The following is an 877-nucleotide window of genomic DNA, read 5'->3' on the forward strand; positions in this document are numbered from 1 at the left end:
CCCACCAGGACACCGGCCAGCTCCGCCTCAGCACCAGGGGTCCCGGGAGGCTCTGCCGCGGCAGAGACTGTCGCTGCGCTGCCACGCGCTGTGGATGAGGCTCAGGGCGTCCTCGAACTTCTTGTGGGAGGCCTCCTGGATGGCCTTGTGGGGGAGGTCCACCTGTGTCGGGTGGCAGGGAGCGTGTGGGCCACGGAGCCCCCGCACCAGGGCGGCCTCGTCCGCCCCCTGAATTCTGCCCTTCAAGGTGGGGCTGAAGCTGAGACCAGGTGACGGCCCCGAGCCTCCTTCCGGGGCAGGCCTGGCTCTGGGTGGGTGCCCACCTGGCAGGCCCTGCGCTCTAGCTGGCTGCGCACCTGAGGGTCCTGCTTACCTGGAACAGCTCGGCCTCAGCCCCACTTCAGCACTCAATTCGCGCTAGTCTATTGGAACCAACGCGGCCCGGCACAGCCCCAAGTCTCAGACTCCTTGGGAGTCAGGGTTGCCCTTTGGTCCTAATGTTCCTGTCTGTCCCAGAGCTACAGGTCCGGTGCTGTCCCCAGGCCCCCACTCCCTGCCTTGGTCTGTGCCAGGCAAGGCTCCTCTCTGTAGGGAACGGCTCGCTCCGCAGGGCCCCGGGCAGCTGGGTACCTGGTAGATGGTTCTCCACCCAGAGTTCAGTGCAGACAGGAATCGGTCCAGTTCAGATGTGCAGCTCAAGTAGATGACCCAGGGGGGGAGGGGCTGCTGGCCGTCCCGGGAGAACTCCTGGGGAGAGTGGGGCCCGGTCAGCCAACACAGGGCTCCTGCTGTGGGCCTGCCTCCAGCACCCGCCACCGGACTCACCAAGACACAGTACTCCCTGCCCGGTTCCGTGGAGACGGCGCTGATGTCGGCC

At 66.8% G+C, this 877-nt stretch overlaps 1 protein-coding gene across 1 annotated transcript in view; it reads right to left on the reverse strand.

Moving 5' to 3' along the window:
* PLEKHM2 (pleckstrin homology and RUN domain containing M2) overlaps positions 1 to 877 on the reverse strand; it is a 25,690-nt gene that overhangs the window by 4,425 nt on the left and 20,388 nt on the right. Inside the window, exons 19-21 of the mRNA XM_015565933.1 lie at positions 826 to 875; positions 631 to 747; positions 4 to 162 (exon numbers count right to left, since the gene is read on the reverse strand). Coding sequence (XP_015421419.1) covers positions 28 to 162; positions 631 to 747; positions 826 to 875 — 302 coding nt within the window. The 3' untranslated portion in view covers positions 4 to 27. The remainder of the gene's footprint in view (positions 1 to 3; positions 163 to 630; positions 748 to 825; positions 876 to 877) is intronic.

The sequence above is a fragment of the Myotis davidii genome, unplaced genomic scaffold, assembly GCF_000327345.1.
Source record: "Myotis davidii unplaced genomic scaffold, ASM32734v1 scaffold299, whole genome shotgun sequence".
NCBI lineage: Eukaryota > Metazoa > Chordata > Mammalia > Chiroptera > Vespertilionidae > Myotis > Myotis davidii.